Raw genomic sequence first — 23891 nt, 5'->3', positions numbered from 1 at the left:
GAGAGAGGATGGAGAGGACAGACTTCACTCCTCCCCTTAACCTCAATGTGACATTTGAGAGGAAACTCTGTGCTGTTGTCTGACACTATATGGGAGGTTTTCTCTTGGGGATTGGGACTATCGCTGATCTGCAGAGGATTCAGAACTTTAAAAGATCTTCTGCTATCTCAGATCCAGAAGTTTTATGCTTCACAGTGCTGAATGTATGTTGTAGGTAGGACAGCTGTTTAGGACGGCAGCAAACACCGACCAGCTGCAGTGCCTTTTTGGCTGCCTGTAGAGCCGGTCAGGTCTTTCTAAAACCAGCATCCATTCAAAATTCCAGGTAGGAAAATCAGGATATCATTCCTGGAAGATGGGGATGCTATTCCAAACACTGTGGAAAAGGATCTATTCAGATTTTTTAAAGCATTTACCCAATACAGGTTTGTTTAAAATTAAAACAATGAAAAAAAACTATTTCTTTCAACATTTTAAACTGTTATTCGTGATGTCCGGTTTAATTTTGCACCTACTCCAAGGATTGTATCACCACTATCACAGCACCTGTATGACTCCAGCGTTAAAAATTAAGCCGTAAATCATTCAGTGTTTGGTGGTTTACTGTAACTTGTGTTTGTATGTACACAAAAAATCACACTGCAAAACATTTTGTTATATCTAACTCCTCCATCTAATAGCTTGACTTTATCAATAACCCACAAAAATCAAAAATTCTCAGCCTTTTTCTACAATTTCATTTAGCAGAGGCTTTTATCCAAAGCAACATAAAACTTTCCCCACAGCAGTGTGTTCTGTGGGTTTTTCTGCATCAACCACTTTATTCTGATTAAAACAAAAAACAGACATGTTATCTTTTTAGGATAAATGCATGGTTTATTGTAGGAATAACCAAAAATGTATTTCACCAAAACTGCGTGTATTTAGCTGGCTCTTTATTAAAGGTGAAAATCCACAGGTTAAGCAACACGGAGGGTCCTGCCACAGGCTGCCAGAAGTGACGTAGTCTTTCAGTGTGAGGTGTGGGGCTGTGTTTGTTCAGTTCGATCAAGTGTCAGAGGACCACATGTTTCCAGTGTCTTAACCCAAGGTCAAACGCTTATCCAATGCTAAGCCAAGTATTCCATCTCTTCACCAAGGCATGTGTCAATTCCCCTTTTAAAGTGCATTCTCCCAAAATCAATATGCTACACAGCAGGTGCTGTATACAATTTGCCCACATTTATGGCAACCACACTCACGTTCATAACTGCATTCTATGTTTTGCTACTTATACAAACAACCATATAATGCACAAGAGGGGGGAATCCACAGCAGACCTTTGGTGGAGAACAGACACTAAATTTTCAGGTCGAATGTTGTCCTTGGGCTTGGATATGTGTGCCTGTGACAACCCGTTGTTACGACAGTTCCACCTCGGCAGGATCATGTGCTGGTGTCCGACAAAGTGTCCAACATCACGTCGCTCTCGTACATATCGCACTCCAGGGTTAACGAGAGCCGAAGAGGCGTCTCCAGCATCATCTTGTCCTGATTAGACAGCGGCGTTTCCAAGGACGTGATGCTCGTGTCTTCCAACCTTGGCGTGGCCAGAAGGTCGCTGGGCTCTGATGTGTTCAGCATCTTCATCAGCGCCGGAGTGTTCAGGCTGCTTCGCACCTTGTCATTGATGTCTGTGCCTTAGTGGAAACAAGGAACAACACATTATTGTCTGTGAGACAGAGACAGCACAGCTAGTTTGATCACTACGTTGCAGGGTCAACAGCAGATAATAAATCTGTGACACAAAAAGAACAAACAAAAAGCAACTATGGCTGACTTTAAATTGAGGAAAACATGTTTGCAGCTTTCTTTTTTCTTACATAAAAGATGACCATTTAACAATGCTGTAGAACAAGGGAGTCACACTCATTTCAGTTCAGGTTCCACATTCAGCCCAATATGATCTCAAGTGGACCAGACCAGTAAAATCACAGCACAATAACATATAAGTAACTCCAAATTTTTCCGTTGCTTTAGATCAAAAAAGTACATTTTGAAAATGTTCACATTTAAGGAGTTATCTTTTTACAAAACATTATGAACAACCTGAAATCTCTTAAGAAAAATAAGTTCAATTTCAACAACATTATGCCTCAGTTTATCATTTATACATTACAACTTACAGATTACAGAGTGTCTACAAAGGAACACAACATTTAGCCACAGCTATCTGGAACTGAATGATATAGTATTTTACTCTATGATCAAAACGACAAGTCAGACAAAAAATGACAAAAAAACCCAACAAAAACAAGACAAAATATTACAAAAATGAGACACAAAATGACAAAAGAACAATGAACAATCTAGTATTTTACTTTATGATCAAAACAACTTGTCATGGTCTAGAAATTATTTTAAATTTACAGTTTTACAAATTTACAATCTGCAGTTAATGTCTTCTCTGGAATTTTTACACGCTAAGGGCCGGATTGGACCCTCTGGAGGGCCCATTTTGGCCTGCGGGCCGCATATTTGACATCGCTGCTGTAGAAAATACGAGCACACTTTCTCTAACAGTAACGTTTAGCGCTGCAAACACCACCCTGAAAGTTCAGGCAGGGATTCAATAAACTATAAAGAGCTAATGTTTGCAGAAATGTGGCAATGTAGATTATGCTGGGGGTAAAACTACTTCCCTTCAACCTAAACTAGTTCCTGGTTCCACCTCTGGAAACACAGGTAGGAGAGTTAAGTTAATATAAAACAAACCTATATAGGCATCTGTGTCACCAATGTACATCTCAATGCAGTGACCAAGCATCGTCACAGAGAAAGTGTCATCCCTTTTCAGTCCCAGTGCCTGTCAGACAGAAAAAAGAACATTAAGCATTTGATAAATGTAAGAACAGATTTTTTTTCTTTGGGGGGCGGGGGGTATATAGAACAGTCAGGCCATTCTTCAGACTTATGCATAATGTAGTACTCTGGCTAAAATGTCAACAAAAATGTACTGGAGACAATAGAGTAAACTAAAACTATAAAGTCTTATATCACCAGAAAACATGACACTATATTTAGGATTCTGTCACAACTTGTATTCTATTAGCGTATATTTTTCTATGTGCGACTCAGGTTTGTCATGTTTAATTTTATGCCTGTCTCGGTTGGACAAATCTGATGATACTTGACTTGATTCACAATAAAGTGCTGTGATTTCCATGGTTACTCCTGTTCCTGCTCCTATCAGCTCTAAGTGGTGCTTCCTACATTATGTCAATCAAGGGTCAAAACCCCATTAGGCTTGAAGGAAGCCATGAAGTCCTCTTCAGACCTACCGTATGAAAGTAGTCGATGGCGCTTTCAAAGTCTCCCATGAGGCTGTGCACGTATCCGATGGCAGCGTAGGTGGAGGCGTGCTGAGGGATCAACACCAGCGCCTGACGGTGGTACTCCAGAGCCTGGTCGTACTTTCTACACAAACACACACATCGCAGTACAAAGAGGCATCAACCACGGATTCGATAAACTACCGTGAGCTAATGTTTGCAGATATGTGGCAAAATACATCATATTAGGACTTCATTAAATAAGAAAAAGATGTAAATAAAATGTCTAACTTAAGTAATTCAAATATTTTGTGCAACACAACAAATTTTCTGTTATTGTTTCATTGATCAGAAATGTAGTGATGAGCGAGACTCCATAGTTTGATAATAGGTGACAGTGTTTCCTCTAGGATTTTTTTCTGCAGCGGCAGCAGGCTCTCCGGGGAGCCCCCACTGTAACATCTTAACATGCATTCGATGGTAAACAAACACAACAGCATGTGGTAACAACCAGACTCAGAGGATTAAAACACCTCTGTGACACACTGATAACTTTGATGGAAACCCATTTTTTGACATGCAAAAAATCAAAACCTTTCCAAACATCACTTCTGTAGCACACTTTCTGCAAGCACACTGCTGAGTGGTGGATACATATAATAAATGGTTGTTCACATGAACTTTCAGTGAGGACTGTACCTATGCAAAATGACAAGTGAGCACATCTCCAGCAACAGTTTGTAGCAGGCAAGAAGAAAAAGCAATCACAAAGTACAGGAGAGGGCACTTTCTGTAATTGTACTTAAAGATCCACTCAGGAGAAATTGTCCTCCCACACTTCATAGTACTACATGTGCCTACTGAAAGATCAGGAAATCCATAATACAATTTAGAGACACAAGGCACTTCCTTATAATATAATCACCATGACAAACGAATGCATATGCTCACAGTGCTAGTTTCTCACCATGAATGCTAACAGATGCTTCAAAAACACTAAGTCAATCATTTTTTTCTACTTGTTTCTACTTGTTTTATTGGAATTTTTCAATCATCAAAATAAAAAAAACTGCACGGTAAAATTCTACTTACTTCAGTTTCCGACACACGTGACCCAAGTTGTTTAACAAAGGCTCCCACTTGTCCACAGTGACCTTGTATTGAAAGGAAAATATACATTAGATTATTCTCATAGAAGAGAACTAGTTCTAAGACATGCATCACATCGATATTAAATAAATTAATTGCTACCTCATTGCCTATGGCTTTGATCTTCTCCATTGCATCAAGAAACAACCTTTCTGCTGTCTTCCAGCTGAAACAATAAAGGAGAAAAGCATTGTTACACCACATCTACATACTTTATATAACAAACCACATTTAACTGTATGTAATCTCAATATGTGACAAATGTTCCAACGCATCTTTACACATTTCTATTATGAATTACTCATTAGTGTATGGACACATTTTGCAGGCTTTCTTTAATCTGGATAAGTACCCAGATTACATAAAAAAGGCCACACACATTATGCAGATGCTTTTTATTTGATTCAGCACCATTTTGAGATATTCATCTTTGCACTTTGTGCGGTTCCTCTAGTAAAACAACACAAAACTGAATGGAATTTTGCTTTGGCAGTCACAGCATGAACAATTCATATATTAAACATGATATTGTATTAAAGTGCATGTAGGTCTGACACTGTCTTATAATGGAAGAAATCTAATTTGTGGCCAAATCAAAGTGAAACTAAAGTTACTGATTGAATATTCTCTGTAATGAATACTAATAAACTAAATGGTTTTCTTACTTGTGTTCTATCAGCTGCAGTACCAGCAGTTTAAACAGACCAAACACAAAAACATATTTATGTGATTTCTGCATCACCAATTAAATACAAGTCGGGTTCCCATGGCTCTGAGTTTTACTTGAATACTATACTACACCCCACCGCAGATGTCCGCCCTCTGTTCCACCAGGACAGTTATTTCTGTTGCACAGCACGCTCACTTCCGCTTTTGATGCTGTAACGCCTAGCGCGGAATCCGATTACTCGATTAATCACCAGAACAACTGATAGAATACTCTATTACTAAAAATAATCGGTAGCTGCAGTCCTAGTGTTCAAACAATATCACATTCATGACAACAGGATGGACAAACAACCTGAAAACCTAATGCCACCAGCCACGTTAACCAGTAAAATAGCTGCTCCTCACTTTGTCACACAAGTCATTAGTCACTGTTGATATTTGCTTGCATAATTATTTTTCAAACCTCCGAGTCTGTCAAAAGCAGCTTTCACAAACACCAACAACACCCACTGCTGCTGCCAAGAACATTTATACTACTACGAGAGGAATAAAGTGTTATTGTGTGTTCGTGACTGCATACTCACTCTCCATTTTGAAATGCAACCACTGCCACCTCGTGTATGACAAACGGGTCCTCTGGAGCAATACTAAGAGCCTGGCTGAAGAAGCGTTCTGCCAGCTTGGAGTTGTTGGTCAGACCGTATTCCAGCCCGATGTAGAGCATGGGTAAGTGACACCTGAACAACAGAGAGCAGGAGACATCAAAACCATGCTTATATTCTATTTTAGCTTAAAACAATTCAAAATTAATGGTGAAAAAATGATTTCATGTTTAAATGTACTGTTATCTTTACCAGCTATTAATAACTACAAATAACTAAACTTCAAAGTCGACCCAGCACATAGGTTAAAAAGGTCAAAAAGACTCATGTTTATGTTTTTGTATTGCAGATCTGAAAACTCGTGTAAAGAAAGGAATGTTGTCATTAAAAGAAGCTAGCTAAATTCTATACCTACAAAAGCATATTGAAAGCCTATAAACTACTCACAGGAATAGCAACATTTTGTTTGAGTTGAATCCTACGTCTACAGCTACAATTGTTCTTTTCACCCCATAAAGGAAAAGCCTTCATACTCTTCCTGTGTGCTTTTAATGCCAAACATAGAGCGAGTTCAGAATTATGATAACACAATTGGTATGCTATTAATAGTGGGGAAAATTTTTTATTTTACTCATAGCCTGTGCCTGTACAATCACCTTCACTTCGCTGCAGTGCTCAACTGTAACTATTCAGAGAGCAATTGTTAAAGAGATCCCATTTTCTCTGTTGAAGCTCCATTCTGTGGTTTAGGGCTTGGTCTGTATCTCTTAGTCCTTCATTTACGTACCCTTTCATCAGCTGAGCAGCAGTGAAGTAGGCAGCCATGGCTTGGTCGTGCTCACTCTCTACTGCAAATGAATGACCGTAGGCAATCCATGCAGGGCCGTAAGTCCTCTCCAGGGTGGTGGCTTTGCTATAGAGATGTACAATAACCAATAAGTGCTGGTGAACATAAAAGTAAACTGCCACTAATGTAGTATCAAACAACATGTGCTTCTTTTCAGAGTGTGAATACCTCAGGTATCGCCGAGCGTGTTCGTTTTTATGGCCGACCATGAGATAGTAGCACCCTACAGCAAACCAGGATACCTGGCAAAAGGGTTTTTATTTGATTATCAAACAATAACAGTTATGTAAAGAAGGCAAGACAAAGTAACATACAACAAAAATATAAAAACACTTACGGGGTTGTTGGGATACAAATCTACAAGTTTGTGTGAGAGGTAAAAGAGCTCTGCAGGGAAATAAACAATTAGACATTGAACTGACAGGCACACAAAGCAACCAAACTAAACATTTAGCATAAATGAATCAGGGTTATCGATGTATTTTTTTTTTTTTTTTACCATTTGATTTTCCAAGCTCCACCAGTGTTCCTATGTGGACTGGTAAACAGTTGGCATGGAAAGGGTCTTTAACCATGACCCTGAAATGCAAACAACAACTTATTTTTTGCATCCACAAACCCAGTTTTCGACGTTAAACCCCAACGTATGAGCTGCAATTCCTCAATGATGATTAACACATATACCGAGTGTACTTCTAAAAGTGTGTAACATCCACCTTTTGCTTAATGGCTGGTTTTAGATTTATAAACACAAGTGACTTACCTACTAATTTATAGTACCAAAAATACTGACGTAAACATATGTTATACATAACTGATCTTCATGGCAAAGAAAAACAACTTATAAACCAAAGCTATAGCTTTATAGCACTCTTAATTATTCGCCAAATAATTCAACCAATTTACCACATACAAATCAATAACACACTAAAATAAAATTTGTTGATACTTACATTGATGTGAGTTTATAGCACATCTTGAAATCACAGTTATAATAATGCCTCTCAGCAAGAGACACCACTACATCCAAGTTGTCTTGAAGACCATTGACCATCTCTGGCACCACCAAATCACTGGGCTTGTTATACTGCAGAGGGAGGAAGAAGGAGAGCATGCGGGTGTTTATAAATGTCAAAAGCAAGAGCAATGGTTAATGTGAGTATGTGGGAAAACAGATAAACTAAAGGTCTTGAAAAGAAGCAGAGAAAAGAGGCCCATGAAAAGGTGTTGGGATAAAAATAGACCACAATATCCATAACATGAATTTGCATTTCAATAATATGAATGGAAACGCAGGAGAACACAATGGTGTTCTCTGCTCTCTGAGCTGAAACACGTCATTTTTAATATGCTTTCAACAACAATAGGAAACCAATGTGCCTACAGTATAGACAAACAACCTATATTAGACTTTGTGTCAGCAAAATCGATTCATTGTTGGCTTTGGTCCTTTCATTAAATGTGTTTACAAAAGGAAAATACACAATTACAACAGGCTTGTAGTTTGAAAGTCCCACTTTGTGCTCCTCTACTCATGTGTTTCCAAAACATGTCATTCAATTTTTCAGCTCAAAATATTACAAAGATGACTCATTTCACCACGACTGTATAACCTGGTCCATGCAGAAAGAAAACTCTTTCAATCTGAAACCAAAGAAAAACAGCTGAACGCAATGTAGCTGAGACTGGGACAAGACAGTGACCCAGAGTGAGAGAGTGGATTTTCTTATAACCCTCTCTGAGCAATTATTTGAAATGGAAATAATCACCAAAATGAAAGCACAGCTTGGAAATGGCTATAAAGTGACTGGAGGTTAACAGTGTGCTCCTAATGGGCTGCGTTTCAGTCACTATTTCACACTTGTTCTATTGTCTGACAACAGAAACAGACACATATAAAGAAGAACAGCTGTATTGGGAATTTGGCTGTATTAAAATGCAGTTTATGTGAGCAAAGGGAACAGGCTGGTGCAAACAGACGTAAACACCGGCTGAGCTTTGGTTGCACTGAAGCATAGCAGGCAACATGAAAACACAGAAACCCTCACAGTTCTTGTTGCTCTTCAAGTTTTCACTGTCTCTGAATGTCCCTCAGCATTATAGTTTCTACTGAGCTCTGAGTTATGGGCCTATGATTAAAGCTATATGCAACATTAGCCACGTTAGCTGCTCAACATGCTAACACTAAGGATTTACCTATTGCTGCAGTGCCATCAAAATAAAAGTAGTCAGATGGGGTGGCTAGTTATGAGAGGGTTTGATGAAGGGTAGAAGTAAACAACTTCATATTTGCAGCTTTCAGCAGCTTTTATTTTACATCTCCAAGTTTATAACAACCACAAAACACATTAAAATGGATTTTCACCACGAGACTTTTAAATAATGAACGACATGTTATTTTTCTCATTAACCTTAAAATGTAATAAACTAAATGCAGCCCCACCTTCTTTAATTTATTCTCAAAAAGGAAGTGTAACAGCTCCTCCTCTTCCACAGTGCACTGTTGACTCAGTGGAAGCGAATCGAGGAAGTCTTTCTCTATTGAATGACAAACAACAGGTTTAAGGCAGATATACACTCGTTTTACAAATTACCAAAAATAAATGGCACATATCTGCAGGAAAAGAAAAAGATGAGCGAGCATCATCCTCACAGATCAGCCTCACCTTCCTGTGCAGTCAGCATATGGTGGGACGTTAAAAGGTCAAAGGCTTCAAAGCAGTACACATCCAGTTTCAAGGCCTCTTTGTAGCTGGAGGTGGCCAGTGGCCTGTTGTCCATGGCATCATAGATCTTACCACGCAGGAGGCAGATGGAGCTGCTGATCTGAAAAATTTCAGAGAGAAAAGGAGAACATAAAGAAAACTAAATGCCCACGATAATACTCCATCCACAACATTAACAAGAATGGACAGCAAATTAAAAGAACTCTGACAACCTGACAGGAATAACATTTCATACCAAAGGTGTATGACATGTCATTTAAATTGCATGTAGTTCTACACATAAGTTCTACACATATCTACTGCACTCAGCTGATATCAAAATGATTTTTATTTTATATCTACATCTATACCAAGACAAAAGAAATTTTGAACAGATAATCTCAGTAAGGTCAGGGGAGATTATCATATCAGTTGTGTACTGTATTAGTTTCACATCGTAAATGAACCTCTCTTTTAGAAAAATAAGTGACTGTTGAAGAATTAATTTGACGCAGCTTAAAAGAAAAAGTTTTTCTCTGAAAAAAAACCCCAAAAAAACAAGAGTTTTTAAATTGCTGTCCAGTTAGCATTTAGGTTATTTTAGAGAGTAAGAGGTAGACATTGCAAAAACATTACATTCTGATTTAGAAGATCGCGTCAGTCAACGCCAACAACATCACTATATTTCAGTGCCAGCCAATACTTACAGAGGCAGGGGACATATCCCAGTCCTTGGCTGACTCTGGTGTCCCATTGTCCTCCTTTCCACTCCTGTCCAGCAGCTTCTTATTAGCTGGCTCCTCTGCATCCAGGATATCCAAGGCCTGTTGGAACTCTTTGGCAGCATACTATTAAAAAACAGAAACAAGTCTAAAGCTTAAACAATATTTGGTAGGCTTCTCAAGAAGTGCAAAGAAGAGAGTTTAGAACTGATGTAATGATGTGTTTTGCATGTACTTACATGGCACCTAGCAGCAAGATACTGACAAGCTCCATACAACTGTGTGAGAAAAGCCAAGTGTTGTTTTAGACACAGACCGACATAATGATGACGATGATGCTGGCTTTTCTTGTTATTGATTTCACTTTGATTTAAAAGCTACATATGCACACAAACAGGCACATATTTCACATATTGATTTGTATTATAAAGTCAAACTATATTTCTCTCTTCCTAGCACATCATCTTGCACGTACAGACAGTTCACAACCTACCTTGTCAAGTTTTCGAGAACGGAGGGCATGGGAGGCTCTGTGGTACTGTGAGGTTAGATAAAGGCACTGAGCTAGCCAGTAGATATCCTGGGGATCCTCTGTATGCGAAGCAAAAGGCAGAGCAATCAAATCATAACGTTTTAAAGGAATCTCTGTCAGGTTTCACAGCACTTGGGTCGTTGGGATGCTACTGTGATAATCCGCTGTGACTGCTGGTAAAAGTTTCCTTTCAGCTGTGATGAGTCGTAGCAATGGTAACACAGGCACAAAGCACGAAAACTCTCAAAAAAAAAAAAAAAAACACACCAAACCTACTAACAACAGACGAAGATGACATATTGAGCAACGTTAAACTAACTAGCCATAAACAGTATAGTTATTTACTCACCATGAGAAAGAGATGCTATCTTGTCGGCCCAAAACAGAGCACTTTGATACTGTTGCTGTGAACAAACACACAATAACAATGTAAAAGTCACTAAAACGCACAGTTTGAATTGTGTCTGGTTAGTTGCCTGACGATTAGTTAGCGAGACAGACGAACTAAAAAGGTTTGTTACCACTGAAGCTATGTGTGCTGGCAAGCTAGCATTAGCTAGCAGCACTGAATAAATACGTCGTTATTCTTACCTGGTCGATGTACTGCCGCACTCGCTTTCTAAGTCTGTCGAGATTCATTTCGATATTTTAAAAAACGGATGTGCTGACTATCAAAAGTATGTCATTCTTGGAGACAGAGAAAGCTGTGCTCTGAACAGTACGTGCTAACTTGCTAGCTCCGTAAAATCAAATCCGCGGCTTCTTTCTGCAACGAGTGTTCCGCTAAATGGTGCCGTAAAGAAACACCACTCGACTAGAAGGTTCCGCATGAACTCAAGTCATTTTGGCCAAATGCCTTGGTGTCAAAATAATAATAATAATAATAATAATAATAATAATAATAATAATAATAATAATAATAATAATAATAATAATAATAATAATAATAATAATAATAATAATAATAATAATAATAATTTTATTTATATAGCACCCTTATGAACAGCGTTCACAAAGTACTTTGACAGTTAGAACATGCAAACACAGAGACAATTAAACAAGCTATAGGAGACAAGTCAGAGCAGTCAATGAAAAATAAATAGTAAAAATGACAGTACATTAAATGAATAAGTCGCTAGATTAGCACACAACTCAAACACGGCAACTAGTGTTTTGCAGATTCAGGGACTGTATAAATCTTCACCGGTCAATAATTTTGTGGCCGCCAGGGGGGCATCAGTCACAATACAATACAAGATGTTCCCTTTTACTCCCTTTATTCTTAACAGACATTCAAAATGGCCGCCAGGTGGCGCTATCACTTTCACTGTATATTGGTCTATGGAACTCATCAGGGCTGGACTCTGATCACACATGTAAAGTTTGAAGCAGACTGGAGCATGTAAAGGCTAGTTTGACAGCACTTCCTGTTTCATGGCGAGACATCCAAAATGGCCGCATTCCGCTGGTCACTATGGCCACGCCCTCAGACTTTTGTGGAGCATTTTGATAACCTTTGATCACCCATGACTGGTGTCCATCCTTACCAAATTTGAGCTCTCTCGTGGTTACGCTGTTTGAGTTAATACCTTTTGGAAAATGTCCAAAAATGACACAAAATTGTCTAAAATATGACTTATAAATCAAAATGGCCGACTTCCTGTTGGATTATGGGTAATGATGCAAGAGGCTTTTTTGTGCGAGTTACATATGTGTACCGAATTTCGTACCTCCAGGTGAAACGCAGCCCGGGAGCTGAATTTTTTTAGTTTTCTAGGGGGTGCTATTGAGCCATTTTGGCACGCACACGTGCCATTCCCCTAAAATATCAAATTTTTCGCCGGTCCTGGTGTGTGTGGTGATTTTCATGCGTTTTCGTATATGTTTAGGGCATCAAAAATGCCGATTTCCCGGCCCATGAAAAAAAAAAAATTCCATGGGTTTCAATAGGTTCCTCGCACCACTTCATGGTGCTCGGACCCTAATTAAAACTAAACGTAAACCTCACTTAAAAGCAAGTTGAGAAAAGTGGGTGTTAAGAAGTGATTTAAAAGAAGTTACTGATTCTGCAGGCCTTATCTCCTCAGTCAGGTCGTTCCAAAGTCGAGGTCCTGATGGAGAATGCTCGTTCACCTTTAGATTTAAGCTTCGACTTTGGATCGACCAGAAGGATCCACCTGAGGATCTAAGGCTGCGAGCAGGCAAAATAACTTCAGAAAAAATAAAAACATCTGTGTAGCGATTCAGCCACTTTATTTATTTATTGTTTTCAAACGAACAAATCAAAAAGTTAAAACAAGTATTGTATGTAAATATACTTTGAGGAACTGGCATTTTACTTGTGTATTTCCGTTTTATGCACTTTCATACTTCCACTTCCATACATTTCAGAGGAAAATGTTATACTTTTTACTTTACTGTTGAGCAACTACTGACTTGTAAGATAAAGACTTTACACAATGTATACTCAAGCTTTAAAATAGATTTAGATTAATATTCTTACCATTTTTCTGGTGTCTCTGTATATAAGGCTGCTGATGTCCTGATGCTTCAGTATTATTAATTTAAAGATGCTAAAATAAAGGATCTGAATGCTTCTTCTACCACTGTTTGCTGTTGCAACAGGGAACAATCCCACTTCGTTTGTGTGCTCCTTTTGCATTTTTTTCTGTGTGTATGGAGTGCTGGACATTTTAGACACATCAGGACATTTCATCAGAACAATGAGGGTGTTTATCTGTCAGACTTTAATTGGAGTCAGAAAGACTACGATTCACAGGTGTGTCTGGTGAGATGGATTCCTCAGGTACATTTGGTTTCGAGGCAAATTGTGTTGCCGACTTGTTGCGTGTCTTTCTTCCTGTATCCTCTGTGTTGTTGGTTTCTTTCCTCTTTTACTTTTCCTTAGAATCTACTTTCCCATTGTCTTGTTCCTGTGTGTGTATTGACACATAAAAAATAAGCATTTACACAGAACTGTATGTGTATCATATTGCTCAATGAAAATTCTAATAGAGTTTAAGAGGTAGTTGTGATCTTCTGTCTGTGGTATACTTGAAAATATAAAAACCTTTTGCTGTTTTGCGCTTCCTCGTGGGTAATGTCCGATTCTGTCCCTCAGCTTGAGGGTGTTGAGCCAGTCTTCATGCCATTTCCTCGCACTACAGTGAGGTTTGCACTGGCTCAGACGGAACTGGATCATTTGATTCTGCTTGCTAATAGAGATCAACTCTCGCTGTCGCTTCTCTTTGTGGAGGCTGCAGTGAGAAAAGAAAGAAAGTTGAGTGTTTCGCTTCAATGCCATCTTGTTTCTTGAAAATACAACTTGACTTTAAATTCATACCTTTCCCAATCACAAAGCTAAACTAACCTTTTCTTTTCATAGTCATTCCTGTTGTCACCTCTTCCAGGTGTTGCCATAATGTCAGATATTTTCTTCTTGAGCCTATCGTTTTCTCTCTGAATCTTCACGGCCTCTTGGTGCTTAATGTGATAAAATATGAACAGAAAATTAATTTAAACTTGAAGAAGGACCTGGTAATTTAAATTAAAGTGTTCTAATCATTCCAAAAGTTTGCTATTGTATTTTATCACTTCATACTTAACTTTATTGTGTTTTACATTGCATGTAAGTTTAAAACACTGTATTTATGGTAGAATTCAATTCTAATTTGAGTTGCTTGTATTTCGTTTTTAAAACAACCTGTTTGTTCTTCAGACTTAGAGTCAGGTGATCAAAATTCTTCGGTGGGTTTATGCATATTGTTGGTTTCATTGACTTAACCTTGAGAAAAAAAACAAAGCACATGCAACTTTGTGTGAGGCAGCGATAAGTGTTGCATAACTGGACAGAAAAAAGATGTTATTAGTTGGTGATTAAAATTAAAGCTCAAAGTCAAGACATTTAGAATCTGGGATAATGGAAACATACAAAAATGAGTTATTACGCTACATTAAAAACCAAAAACATTCTTCTTCTAACCTTTCCCCTGTGTACATCATATGCCTTCTTCCATTTCTCTTGCAGATATTTGTTTCTGGAGGAAGGCAGGAATTTGTATTCCCTGCTCTGCATCGTGAGCCTGTAGAGACAAAACACTAGAAGCATCGCACATCGACCAAAAAAAGAAAAAAATGAATACAAGCTTTTTAAGATGCAAAAATGTTCGGAATCAGAATAAAACAAAAACATTAATTCCCACGTGAAAACTGCTATGCAACAGCTGCTCAAGAAAACTGGAGTTGCAGAAATATACACTGCAATACAGAGGTTGTCAGTATTAATTTGGTTGCCTTGTTCCTGCTCTTTGTCCTCCAGGTGTTTTTGTTAATACATTTGTTATATTTAAGAATAGTAGGCCAATCTATGCATCATTGAACAACATTATACCTCCCTCACTCAGACACAAAATATTTAATGATATAATCTCATGGTTTAAATTAAATTTTACATGCTGATCTCACAACCTGCTCCACAGCTACACACAATTTAAACCACTTTATGTCATGGACAGCGTTTGACCCGCCCCTTCCTGCTACTGGCTCATGGCTTTGCCCCTCTCCCTCTGCTTGGCTGCTAATCAGCTCAGAGGGAGAGCAGCTGTGGCAATCCACACCTGTGGATAATCACCATCACCGTCGGCTTTATAAGTGAGCGTGCCGGATGGGATTGTTTGCACTGGGAGTTACTGTGAGCGTTTTTTCAGTCTGGTCTGTGGAGCTGCCTGCCGAGTCTCCAGCAAAACCTCCAGACAGAGGTCCTGGACCTCCTCCTAAGTTGCCTCCTGATTGAGGAACTGAACATGGTCTCCAGATAGAGGATGTGCCTCCTGGGCTGCACTGACCAGCGCTGTCTCTGACTGCTGAGCCTCAGGAGCCTGCCTTCCTCGCCCCCTTCCCTCCTTCAGTGAGTTTCTGGCCATAGTGGCCAACTATTGTTTCAAAATAAAGAAATCTGATTACACCCACCTGTCTACCGCTTTGGGAATTCTCACTTGGGTTCTCAAAAATTCCACTCCCCGTAACACTTTAATGCTCATGCAAACTAATCAAGTGCAGATTACAATGAATCATTAACTGAATGAAAAACTCTATCAAACATTACAAAACTAAATGGTTCAAACATACACATCCTTCAAGCTGACTAACTATCCATCCAGACACATGTATGTTTGTGATTAACCAGCAATATTACCTAAAAAATGTGGCAACCCTGTTGTGAAATAATTTTTTTTCTGTGTTCAGATAATTCACCTATTTGATGTTGATTTTCTGTTTTGCAATAGTATATGATATTTTTTTTAAAGTTAAAAAAATATGGTGGAATACTGTAATGGTTAAAAACTGTTACAATGGTGAAAATTTAAAAATATCTATAGATATTTTTAAGCTGATTTAAATATGGTAAAATGGTGTGAATTTTATGCACCAACATTGTAAAATTACTATGACTATTTCTTGAAATACAGATTTTAGATGTGGACATTATGGACAGTTCTGACTTATTTAATAAAAGTCAACATGTAATTTTTTTTCTGTGATCTATTAGATATAATCTGTATTGTAACAAAAAATGCAAAATATGTTAAAAAAATCCTATTTACAATAGTTTTTTGTTATTATATAATAAGTATCTGTAAAATAATGCTTTTTTTTAGTTGATTTAAATACAGAAAAAATACAGAAAAACATGTAATTTCACAGCCAACAGTGCAAAAGAACAAATGACTAATTATTTTTTACAGCTAATATGTAAATGCAATTTTTTGTGTAATTTTTACTAGAGGGGATCTATAATTTAACACTTTTTTTCACTTTTCAAAATAGTTTAAAAAACATGCATTGTTTGCAGTGCAGTTTAGTGGAGGGTTAAATTGACCTGCGACACCTGTAACTGACTCTGAAGAACAACAAAGATTGGTGAAGCATGCAGAGAGGATGGGTTCTTTGGTTTGTTGCATTTCAAACCCTGAAAGTCTAAATCAGTGTTTCTGAGACAACCATTGGTACACTGCAGCTTTAAGGTGGAAGCACTAAGCCATGGTGTTAACTGCTTATTTTGCTCTCGATGTGTCTTTAAGTATCTTCAAAAAAGCACCATAGGGACACTTTAACAAAGTAAAAAATAAAAAACAAGTTGGAGGTCTTTGTGTAAAATGCATATCCATGTCAATATCATCCACAACAGTCACATGTATTTAATGTAACAATGCTGCCAACTATGTCTATTGCATATAAGGAAAAGTTCAGGACATGTAGAACCAAACAAACCCTAAACAAAAATCAACATGATCACCAGTTATACTTCAACAAGTTTCAGCGAGATCAGAAGCATGACACAAATCACAAACTGGCCAGTAATAATAATGCAAACAATGAAGACAAAAAGTAGGTTTAAAGATATAAATAAATCAGAAAAGTAGGAGCAACTGTAACAGGCTGCAGGCACAGTTTTGCTCAGTCAAATGAAATGAGTCTAATTCCTGGCTGTCTGTCAGAGCTCCAGGCCTCTCTGACTCACCTCACGGTCTCTGGTCGTCCTGGTGTCTCCATATCTCAACTCTTTATCTGCCCAGGAGTGTTTTTGGGCTCTTCAGGTTCGCCCTGAGCTCAGACACTGCAGTCTGTTTTGTGCCAGTCATACACGGTTGCCATGGCAGCAGCTTGAGAGAGCAGAGATGAATGGTTTCAAACGATGCGCTTGTTTAGCGAGTTCCACGCAGTGAAACACACACACACAGGCATAAAGATGGGCTAATTAGTGAGCAGACTGGGGCGAGCGACGAGAAAATGAGATGCTGTGAGAAGACACCGTTTCACACAGTTCAAAGCTGAAAATGAGCAGCGACAGGAACTGGGCTTTTCTGAATGTGTTCATGCTATTTTAAAAGAATATATACAGTATTTTATGAACTCTGACCAGAATGTCTGTTAGCGTCAAAGTGCAATGGGCTTAATAAACAGCATGACAGTGATTTGATTAAACAGTGAAGTCAGGGGCCAGTAGGTTGCTCTATTTTCTGACTTGCTGCTTGCTTGTCTCAGTAACAGTTACTAGGAAACTTGCATCAGAGCAACTAATTCAATACAAACACAAGTTGATGAATGGCCATTAGAAAAAACTGACATGGAAAAAGTTACTATAATAAATGCTAAAGCCTTCACATTAACTAAACACACAAACATTTTCTTTATTATTGTCGTATTTCATTATAATATTTTAATTTCATGCACAATGTTCAGTTTTCATGAGAAGTGTTTCATTATAATGTGTAGTATTACTTCACTGTCTTAAAACCATTGGAAGTGTACTATTTTTCTATTGTAGTCTCATTATAGCTTACTTATTTTTGCTTCTAATAATGTATCTTACTTATATCGTATTGCTTTTCTGTCAGGCACTGCATTTATTATCATGTTATGTCACTTTTTGCATTTTTGTCTTATCTCACTTCATCTCATCTTATAGAATAGAATCTCTTTTTTTTGTCATTGTACATGTACAGTAAAATTGAAGATATAATCCTACTGTGGGTGTCATAAAAAAATTAAAAGACTGGGATAAAGACTTTAAAAACTAGAATAAAATATATGCGTCATGTCTCGTCTCAACAGAGCAGGGGCGTCAAACATACGGCCCGCGGGCCAAAATCGGCCTGACAGAGGGTCCAATCCACCCCACTGGATGACTTTGTAAAAGTGCAAAAGTGACAGAGAAGACATTAACTGCAAATTGTAATTTTTTGACCTTGATAAGTTGCTTTGATCATAAAGTAAAATACTTGATTGTTCAGTTCCAGATACATGACTAAATGTTTTGTGCTTTTGTAGACACAACGTGATCTGTAAGTTGTAATGCACATGTATAAAAGATAAATTGAGGCATAACACTGTTGAACAAAAAAAAATCTTACGAAATCTGCTGTCACTTGCACATTTTTTGCACATTTTTTGGTAAAGATTTCTATATAGTTATTAATTTTTTATTCTTATTTTCTTTTCTTAGCTTATTTATCTTGTATGTTTAAAAGGGAGAAATGTCATTGTACATTGTGTAGAATGACAATAAAGCTTTCTTATCTTGTCTTATCTTAAAAAGATTAAATGTGAACATTTCCAGAATGTAGTTTTTTTTTTTTTTCACAACAACCGAAAAATTTGGAGCTGCGGATATTTGTAGGCTATTATGCAGTGATTTTACTGGTCTGGTCCACTTGAGGTCAAAATGTGCCGTATGTAGCTCCTGAACTAAAGTGAGTTTGACACCCCTGCCATAGAGCATTGAATACAGTGCTGTGGTATCACAGTCTGTATATGAAGTGCTCTCTATAGCTTCTAAATAACAAAACATAAAGCAACGTATGATGAGAGATTTGTTGAATGAAACCCATTCAGATGATATGACTTCATGAATGAACATATACACTGCAACACTGCCCCCTACTGACTGGAGCTGGCTATAGGACCATTTTTCATGCAACTGAGATCACTTCTGTTAATAATTTAACATCCCACGCCAGAATGAACGACCAAAGCACTCATAAAACCATATTAGATCAAACTGTAATAGATAATTATAACAGCCCTTCTTAATAATTGTGTATATACTTCTTTTTTTTAAAGGCTGGGAATAAAGTGAAAAAATGGCAAAATAAACAACTGTGTAATCGAGCACAAATATTCAAAGATATAAGGAAAAAAACTGTCCCAAAAGTCTATTTTTTGTGAGTATATTACACTATAAAAGAGCTGAGTAACATTTTAGGAGTTATTTTAAAGCTGCCCCAGCTGAGGGTGAACCTTTATTTCTGATGTCTCTCCACAGATGCCCTCAGATGTGAATTAATTGCCCCCTCCTCCCAGCTCAGCCTTGCCTGAGCACGTAGGAAGAGCTCTCATGAATGAATTATATGCAATAAAACGTTTCCAGTCCAATTTGTTATTTTGTTGTATAAGAGGAGACGTGTTGATGGGACAGATGGAGAATGATAAAATAGTGTTACATGCCTCCAGAGCTCTCACGTCCTTTTTTCTTTTTTGTCTATCACTTTTTAAAAAAAGAAAACACATTTTCTTGTTTTATGACCAAGACATAAATGAAGATACACTGCAGACCTCACTGTATTTTTTGAGAAACAGTTCAAGTTGAATGTTTAAACTGTGGGGGAACAGCGACTGTATTTTCCTGACAGGTTTTGAATTCTGGACATTCTAGGACTGATGTTGCTTTGAAGATGTTCAGAATCAGAATCAAAAGAGCTTTATTGGTCAAGTATGTACACATGTACAAAGAATTTGACGTTTTTCTTTACTTTTTACGAACTTAACACCAAAAAAAACAGCTTACAGAAACGCCTATTTTCCCTTTTTCAAACCTAAGTGCATGTTTAAAAAAAGAATCAAACTTTGCAGATCTGGATGATCCAGGAATAAATACAGCTCTTAACATTAAACTCAGGGTTACTGACACATTGTATACATGCGGTAGGTGGAGAGCAACGTTCCTAGAATATTAACATGTCTGTAATATATATTGTAGTATATGCAGTGATTGAAGAGTTTTATTGTCACATGCTCATACAGCATGTGGCTTGAAATGGAAAGTGACTATTCTCAAGGGTGTGCAATGACAATGTGACGTTAGTAACAGGACAAATCTTAAAAAAAATTATAGGAAATTAGCAAAAGTCACAATGTCATAAATAATGAGGTAGAGATCTTCAAGATGTTCAGGGTTAGAACTGCAGGATTTGGAGTTTCAGCAGTTGTTCAGCGTTTCTGGTTTTACAGGTTTTAGTTGAGACTCATGTCTGTCATTACAGATGGATGTTATCTTTGTAAGTTTGATTTAACATATTAATCATGTGTATATATACGTGTGTATATATATGTATATAGATCACATTTAATATTTAAACCTAACAGCCTTCCCTAACACTACGTGAACACCGTCATTCTTCTAAGCAGAGATAGTGTGTTTGTAGTGATGTTCTGTGTTTGGCTTCGGCCAAATAAAGAGTTAATATGATAACAGAAAATTTCAACTTTGGCCTAATGAGACCTGCTGTTTCTTTCAGAGCTGCATTCTGGCAAACAATATAGGTGCAATTTACCTTTATTATTGCTACAGTACAGAGTTTCTAGTTTTACCAACCTTTATGGCTTTGGTTTGTACCAAGAAGTAAAAATTTGTTACCGCAGATCTTTTAGTAGCTTTACTATTTGCAATCTCACACAACCACTTAGGTTTTGAAAATGTCCTGCAATGGACATATTTACTGCTGTGTCAGTTTCTTTTCTTTTTTTTACTTCCATGACTGACCTTAGCTGCACAGTGTAGAAAACTACATGTGACAAATTGGCATTTTCCCATGGCTTTTGTGGTTACTGCAAAATGCATGACAAACTTTTGAACTTGGAAACATCCAACCAACACATTTCGTTTTATATTATATATGAAATGAGATGCCTAATGAATTCAGCCACCTAAAGTCATTGACTACTTCAAGCTAAAGGACAAATTACGATACAAGTTTAGGAATAATCTCCTTCAGAAACATCAATTTCAACAACGGACTTTTCTTCTTATAATCTCATGTTAACAAATTTGTCAGGCAGAAAATATCTGCGATTCAGTGGGCCTGAGGTGGGATCACTTTAACATTTGCTCCTCACATACTTCAGTGGAAAAAAGTAAGCTACAAATGTTTTTTTTTTTTTTTTTTTTTAAAGGTAAACTTTTCTGTGGTTAGCACCGTTGCCTTGTAGCTAGAAGATCCCTGGTTCACGTCCCGGCCTTCCTGGGATCTTTCTGCATGGAGTTTGCATGTTCTCCCTGTTCATGCGTAGGTTTTCTCCAGGTTCTCCAGCTTCCTCCCACAGTCCAAGAACATGCTGAGGTTAATCAGTAGCTCTAAATTGTTTGTAGGTGTGAATGTGAGTGTGATTGTTTGTCTCTATGTGTAGCCCTGTGATAAACTGTTACCTGTCCAGGTAGCTGTTCAGGTTGCACCTGATTATCACTTGTCAGGGAAACTTGGTGTGAATTTTCCTTGAGCGTTTTTTTGTATTCGTGGTTTAGTTTCTAGCAGGAAATTGACTGACTGGATCTTTCTACTAAATTTAGCCACAAATGACCCCAACCTGATTACTCAAAGCTAATTTTGTTCAGCTTTCAATACCATTTGGAAAAGAAATTCATTTTGATGATTTATATGTGTCAGATTAATAATAATATGAAGATTTGTGTCTTTATCTTTATGTTTCTTTTATTTTTTTCATTTGGACTTTAAATGATTTTTTCCACAACAAACACGAGGTAAAATGTGTTTTCAGGGCTCTGTAAATACCATCATTAACTAAGAGAGATAATGATGCATTTAATAAAACTTGTTTTCATGTCCTGTTCACAATGGCTGGGGATGCTACAGTTCCACAAAGTCTCAGTGGTGGATATTCCATTGCACTGTTCTGGGAATAGGTCTGTAGAGAGATGATCTCTTTGGGACACACGGAGTACAGAAACTTACATTCATGTTAACATAACAGAAACTGTGCATGTGTTTGTACATGGGTGTTTTCCAGATGAAGCTGATTTTAATCTTAAAGCCATAGTAATTGTTGGAGAGGAAATGCTGTATTGTACAGCGCTTTCTCTGCATAGAGAAACTGTTAGCAGCCTTCAAAGACATTTTTGTGTATCCAAAGGAAAATCCCCAAAAGCAAAACAATAACTCAAAAATGAAATAAACATACATATATATATATAAAAAACATATTTTTCACCAATTTTGTTAATCGAGGCTTCGATTACTCAAGCGTATTTGGCATTTTCGTGAATGAAATAAGAGGTGAAGGCATTGATTTTCGTCAAACATGACAACAGACACAGGTTGATCATAATTGCTGTCATGTGTAATCCTTATGTAATGCGTGCAATTACAGAAACAACAAGGACGAATTATGATGGTTTAAATGTCGTCCAAAGTGGCTTGAAGTTATTTTGTTATCCTCAGTTTTTAACATCTGCGAGACCTCAGATTATCCAACATCCAAGGTAACATGTCTGCTTGAAAGTACAAAAAAATAATGTAAATATTATATGTTTATGTATGTTTCAATGAACAATTCAATCCAATCATTTAAGGAAGCATGAAGTAGGTTTTCCACATTTGATGGCTACTGACCAGAATCTCCCCAGGTGGCCTCCTTGTCTCTTCTGATTGAGACAAATACCAGAGTTCCCTCATAGCTCATCCTTTGTCCTCCTCTGTACGCCTGTGAACAGAACCAGAGTGAGATCAGCAGGAGGAGTCATTTCCCCAAGGTCAGGATTGAGGTTTTTTTTTTTTTGTTTTTTTTACATGTGTGTGATGGAAGTGACTATAGTAACGGGTCCCATGAGGAGATCCTGTTTAGAGGTGGCTGCATCACACCGGCTCCTAGCTGGCTTATTAGTATTACTGAGCAGACACCTGCAATCAAGGACTTCTGTTATTAAAATGACCACTTTTTTCCTCCAGCTCACATTTCCTCAGTTTCTCTTGCCAAAGTCATTCTGATATAATTTTCTAACAACTAAAGCTCAGATTCCTTTGCATATTTATGCAGGTTTGCTCAAATGTATGATGTTCCTCATACTTTTTGGATGAAAAAGCTTGACAAGTGAACTGAACAACAATAACAAACAGTTTTTATAAATAGAAAGAGACATTAGATACATCTCTGGGCATACTATGAATTTCTTTGGGACTTGATACTATTCTGCACCACAGAACAGACTGCACATAATATTTAATCATATCAGAATATACAAAAAATACACTGTGAACCTTAAAAGTTCCAGTATTATGTGGAAGTGTTATAAGCTGCTGGTGTATTTACCCTCATAAAAACCTATATTAAATCAGTTTCCTTGGTTCGGACAATCTGAAAAGCTCACTTGATGTATAGGAAGTTGTTTTAAAGTCAACACAATTTGAAGCTAATGGATGGCAGAATAGGTAACGACGCAGAGGGACTACACTCTTAGCTTCCATTAATGGTACTGGGCTACAGGAGAACGGGTGCTTTCACTTGGAAATATCGGCTTCATCCCTCTAAAAGTGGCTCTTTTGATGACAGTCCGGTGCATACATGCTGCACTTCCTTGTGAATGCAGGAAGTTTGTCCCATTTTAAACCCATACAGGCCTATATCCCACATAGATCTGTGCTATGAAAGCGTATAAATAATGAAAGCTGCAGTCTTTACAAGTTAAAAAGACCCATCGCGCTGTTACATAACAGTGGAATGAGTTATGAGGATAACAAATTAGCCGGAGTGAGGTCGAGTGCAGTAACATGCCGGACTAATC

The 23891-nt window shown here is 37.6% G+C and overlaps 2 protein-coding genes across 2 annotated transcripts; both read right to left on the bottom strand.

Moving 5' to 3' along the window:
• Window positions 1-850: 850 nt before the first annotated feature.
• Window positions 851-11322, bottom strand: cdc16 (cell division cycle 16 homolog (S. cerevisiae)). Its single transcript, XM_023293309.3, has 18 exons — window positions 11129-11322; window positions 10887-10941; window positions 10499-10596; window positions 10245-10283; window positions 9991-10131; window positions 9245-9404; window positions 9022-9116; window positions 7532-7665; window positions 7078-7157; window positions 6916-6965; window positions 6747-6820; window positions 6519-6644; window positions 5714-5866; window positions 4563-4626; window positions 4404-4465; window positions 3321-3456; window positions 2755-2845; window positions 851-1679 (listed from the first exon to the last, which is right to left on the bottom strand). The coding sequence occupies exons 1-18, from the start codon at window positions 11174-11176 to the stop codon at window positions 1426-1428; spliced, it is 1860 nt and encodes a 619-aa protein (XP_023149077.2). The 5' UTR covers window positions 11177-11322; the 3' UTR covers window positions 851-1425.
• Window positions 11323-11501: 179 nt separating this feature from the next.
• Window positions 11502-17212, bottom strand: cfap97d2 (CFAP97 domain containing 2). Its single transcript, XM_023293315.3, has 6 exons — window positions 17058-17212; window positions 14520-14619; window positions 14241-14321; window positions 13908-14020; window positions 13608-13794; window positions 11502-13470 (listed from the first exon to the last, which is right to left on the bottom strand). The coding sequence occupies exons 1-6, from the start codon at window positions 17087-17089 to the stop codon at window positions 13432-13434; spliced, it is 552 nt and encodes a 183-aa protein (XP_023149083.1). The 5' UTR covers window positions 17090-17212; the 3' UTR covers window positions 11502-13431.
• Between the last annotated feature and the right edge of the window lie 6679 nt (window positions 17213-23891).

This window comes from Amphiprion ocellaris, chromosome 11 (assembly GCF_022539595.1).
Source record: "Amphiprion ocellaris isolate individual 3 ecotype Okinawa chromosome 11, ASM2253959v1, whole genome shotgun sequence".
Taxonomy (NCBI): Eukaryota; Metazoa; Chordata; class Actinopteri; family Pomacentridae; genus Amphiprion; species Amphiprion ocellaris.
Note: the sequence above shows the minus strand (reverse complement) of the source record. Positions and strands in the feature narration are given on the sequence as shown.

Bases quoted from the DNA above. Each gene is read 5' to 3' on its own strand.
- cfap97d2 (XM_023293315.3), bottom strand. From the start codon at position 17,089: ATGGAGACACCAGGACGACCAGAGACCGTGAG. The intron at 14,322-14,519 runs GTTAGAAGAAGA...TTTTTTCTCAAG, and splicing joins ATGATGTACACAGGGGAAAG to GTTAAGTCAATGAAACCAAC. The intron at 13,471-13,607 runs GTTTTTATATTT...ATACACACACAG, and splicing joins GAAGCGCAAAACAGCAAAAG to GAACAAGACAATGGGAAAGT.
- cdc16 (XM_023293309.3), bottom strand. From the start codon at position 11,176: ATGAATCTCGACAGACTTAGAAAGCGAGTGCGGCAGTACATCGACCAG. The intron at 9,117-9,244 runs GTGAGGCTGATC...GTCATTCAATAG, and splicing joins TATGCTGACTGCACAGGAAG to AGAAAGACTTCCTCGATTCG. The intron at 6,645-6,746 runs GTATTCACACTC...ACATCTCTATAG, and splicing joins CACGCTCGGCGATACCTGAG to CAAAGCCACCACCCTGGAGA.